Source organism: Bactrocera latifrons, unplaced genomic scaffold, assembly GCF_001853355.1.
Source record: "Bactrocera latifrons isolate USDA-ARS-PBARC rearing strain unplaced genomic scaffold, ASM185335v1 scaffold_389, whole genome shotgun sequence".
Classification (NCBI taxonomy): domain Eukaryota; kingdom Metazoa; phylum Arthropoda; class Insecta; order Diptera; family Tephritidae; genus Bactrocera; species Bactrocera latifrons.
Window position 1 is genome coordinate 200771 of NW_017537033.1, and position 3479 is coordinate 204249.

Genomic DNA, 3479 nt, shown 5'->3' on the forward strand with positions numbered 1-3479 from the left:
ATATTTCTATTTACCAAAAAAATGCATACGTAAGAAATTCTCAATATACATAAATGCTTTTGAGAAAAAATTATAAATAAAATAGAAATTAACATTAATGTTAACCTGAAGACCCACGACCACAAAAATATGAAGAAACACAAGCTTAATAAAAAGTATTGTTATTAAGTTGTGTAACTTCTTACAAATTAATTATATTTTTACATGTGCGATTGCAGAAAGTGACAAAAAACGCAAATAGAAAACATTCCAAAGGAACGCTAACAAGACATAACAAGTATAATTAATAAGCGCTTACAATTTTCAAAGAAAAATATTATGAACTGTGTGACAAAGTTCAGAAAAAGTGAACAATCGAATGAGCTTAAATTATATAATCATTAAGTGTCGAACTAAAATAAACAAATTATATATACACGTGTGTACAGAAATATTTTGCAGTTCTAAACAAATCGGCATACTAAAGACAATACAACAACACAAGCCGCTAATCGGCAGCTACGATCTGTCAAGCTAATGCAAAGTCAMAGAAAAAATTGCCAATTCAACGCGCACAAATAAGGAAAAAGGTGATAGCAAAGCCGCACCACGCAGATAGACTTCAGAGCCGGAAGAAAAAACCAAAAAGAAAAACAAAAAAACATAAACATAAATAAAAAATTGCCAATCGCTACTTAAATCAACACAGTCAGCTGTCTACGTCTACGTAAGGCTATGCGCAGCAGCTGAGTGTAACTGTAAACAATTATTAAAGTTACATATAAAAAATAGAAATTGAAGCGCTGCCCAAAGCGCTTCGTATATTCACCTAACAAACAGCGTTCAACATGCGCGCCTTCCAACGCGGCTTTTTCTGTTCGGATCTCACGCTGCGCTATCCGTACCGCGAGTGCACGATCACCATACCGATGTTATTGATCTACACGCTGCTACTGCCGATGCTCTTCATCAGCGTTGTGGAGATAATGCGCATCTGCAARTGCTTTCGCCTGCGCAAATACATAACGAATTTGGCGCGCAGCTTATCGATCTTTAGTTTYGGTTTCATTGCCACCTATCTGACRACGGAGCTGGCGAAGAATGTAGTGGGTCGCTTGCGTCCACACTTCTACACCGCCTGTCAACCGCGCTTACCGGACGGCAGCTCCTGCGAGAGCGCGTACCAGCAGCTGGTCGGCGGCGGCGTCTATGTGGAGCATTACTACTGTGCAAATCGCAATCTGAGCGCGCGACAGTTGCGCGAACTGCACGTATCCTTTCCGAGCGCGCACTCATCGCTCTCATTCTACGCCATGCTACTGCTGTGCTTCTATTTGCATGCGGTGTGGCGCGGACGCGGCACTACACGCGTATTGCGTCATATACTACAGTTCCTGTTGTTGTTGGTCGCCTGTTACATTGCGCTGAGTCGCGTGCGTGACTATTGGCATCACTGGTCTGATGTGTTGGCCGGCGCACTGCTCGGTGCTGTRTACGCCRTCTTGACGGCGGTGTATGTGGGACGCATGYTGCGGCAGGGCTTCGCAGATGCGGCATCAACGCACAAGCACAAGAAACATCAGTATAAGTTGGGTGGTAAACAGCAGTTGAAGCAGCTGGCGCATGCACACCAACATCATCATACACATCAGCTGTCAACATCGCAGCATAGACTGGCGCCGCATGACGCGCGCAGTGGACGCATGTTGCTGGTGGCAGCCAGCGGTAGTGTCAGCAATTTACAACAGCAGCAGTTGTTGTCAACAGCGCACGAGGAACTGGAGAAGCAGCAGTTGCACGAGCAAGTGGTTAAAGAGCATTTAATGGAGCGCGGCAGTATTGGTGGTGTTGGCGGCGGCGGCGGCGGTGATTGTGAGTGGAAGCTGCAGGCGGTTGTGTTGCCAACGTAAATTGCCARCAAAGCGTCATGGGATCGGGCGCGCAAGCACGCGCTGGAATGAGGCAGGCGTGCTACGGTGCAGTTGACGGCGGARCAAATCTGTAAATACAACACATAACGGCACAAGCGGTGATAAGACGAGAGGAGAGCGTCACTGCAGAGAGCTCGGTGCACATTATAAGGAGGGAACAGAAAAGCGAAGCGATAGTAAACTGATTCGACGCGCTGGAAACGCATAATGTACATACAAGTGTGAACAAGTAGGAGAGGATTGGCGCTGACATTAATGTGGTAAAAATTGTAAAGGGGTTTTGTTGCCCCTTCAAGAAGTTGCATTGTCAATTCATTAAAATTTTAACGCGCGCATGCAATGTAAACCCTTTTTCTTTAGAAAATTTTAATTATGGCGCCCTACCCCCCTTAACGCGATGCCTTTGTATACTGGAACACAAAAGCGCGCATATCATATGCCATACCGCACAACAACAACAAGCGACAGCAATAATAGCCTTGCACTGCCTGTACGTAATTATTGGCCATGCAACAACGAACTTACCGAAAAACAACAAAAAAGTAAATAATTTTTCATCAAAAGGCAAAAATGCGCYATTGTGCAACAAAAAGTGGCAAAAGTCGMACAGCAACCAAATGGTAATGCAACAATTGGCTATGTGAGCAAAGCTTCAATTTCGACTGAATATGGCAACATTGGCAAGCGTGACAGCGCTGGCGTGTTGGCAGCGGCCGCATGCCTTTCTGGTAGCATGCCGCAACCACGCTTAGCTGCTAGTGAGTCACCAACGACTATATAAATGAACACATATACAACTACATGTATGTGTGTGTGTATTTGTGCACTTTCATATGCTTAGCGCTCGCTGTTGGAGTTTGTTCCCCTTTGGCTGTGTGGCGGCAACAACACATTATGAAAATAAGTAGCAGCAAGCGCTAGAGCAACAACAACAACAGAGACACTAAAATAATAACAAAAACAGYAACAAAAACGAAGGCAGGCAATAAGGAACAAAAGTAAGGCGCGCGCTTACAAGTGTGAATAACAACAACGATAACAGTTAAGGCAAGCAATCTGGCGGCAGCACAGCGTGCAGCGACGGCGCAAATAAGCAAAAGACAAGCACAGTTTTGTAATACTTAATATGTATGCGCGTGTATGTTTGTAGAAAATATTGCAATAATGAGGCAGCTGCCAAAGCGCAGCTTTTTAGTATAAAAAAACATATATGTATATACATATATACATATATATATGAATATATGTACGCCTAGCTTAAGTAGCTGCATTCGCATGCACCTAGCACTATCTTTAAGCAGCTCACACACATATTTTCATCAATATGTATATGTATGCATGCACACACCCGCACAGCCATCAATCAATCGCTCAATCAACGCGAACATATAAATTTTAATGAATTATATCCTCATAACTTATTTGCTAAACTACTTAAGTACCTTTGACTTCCTTTAAGCGCTGACTAACTATATGCACATATACTTGTGTGTCTGTATGTATGTATTTTTAAGCGGCTAGGCATAAATTTAGCGTGCGAGCACATTATGCAATAAATAAGCATGAAAG

The 3479-nt window shown here is 43.3% G+C and overlaps 1 protein-coding gene across 3 annotated transcripts in view; it reads left to right on the forward strand.

The window, feature by feature from the left end:
• LOC108972232 (putative phosphatidate phosphatase) overlaps positions 1 to 2596 on the forward strand; it is a 5048-nt gene extending 2452 nt beyond the window's left edge. For all 3 annotated transcript variants that reach the window (XM_018938754.1, XM_018938755.1, XM_018938753.1), the window contains exon 2: positions 219 to 2596. In XM_018938754.1, coding sequence (XP_018794299.1) covers positions 828 to 1889 — 1062 coding nt within the window. In that variant the 5' untranslated portion in view covers positions 219 to 827 and the 3' untranslated portion in view covers positions 1890 to 2596. The remainder of the gene's footprint in view (positions 1 to 218) is intronic.
• Positions 2597 to 3479: the final 883 nt, after the last annotated feature.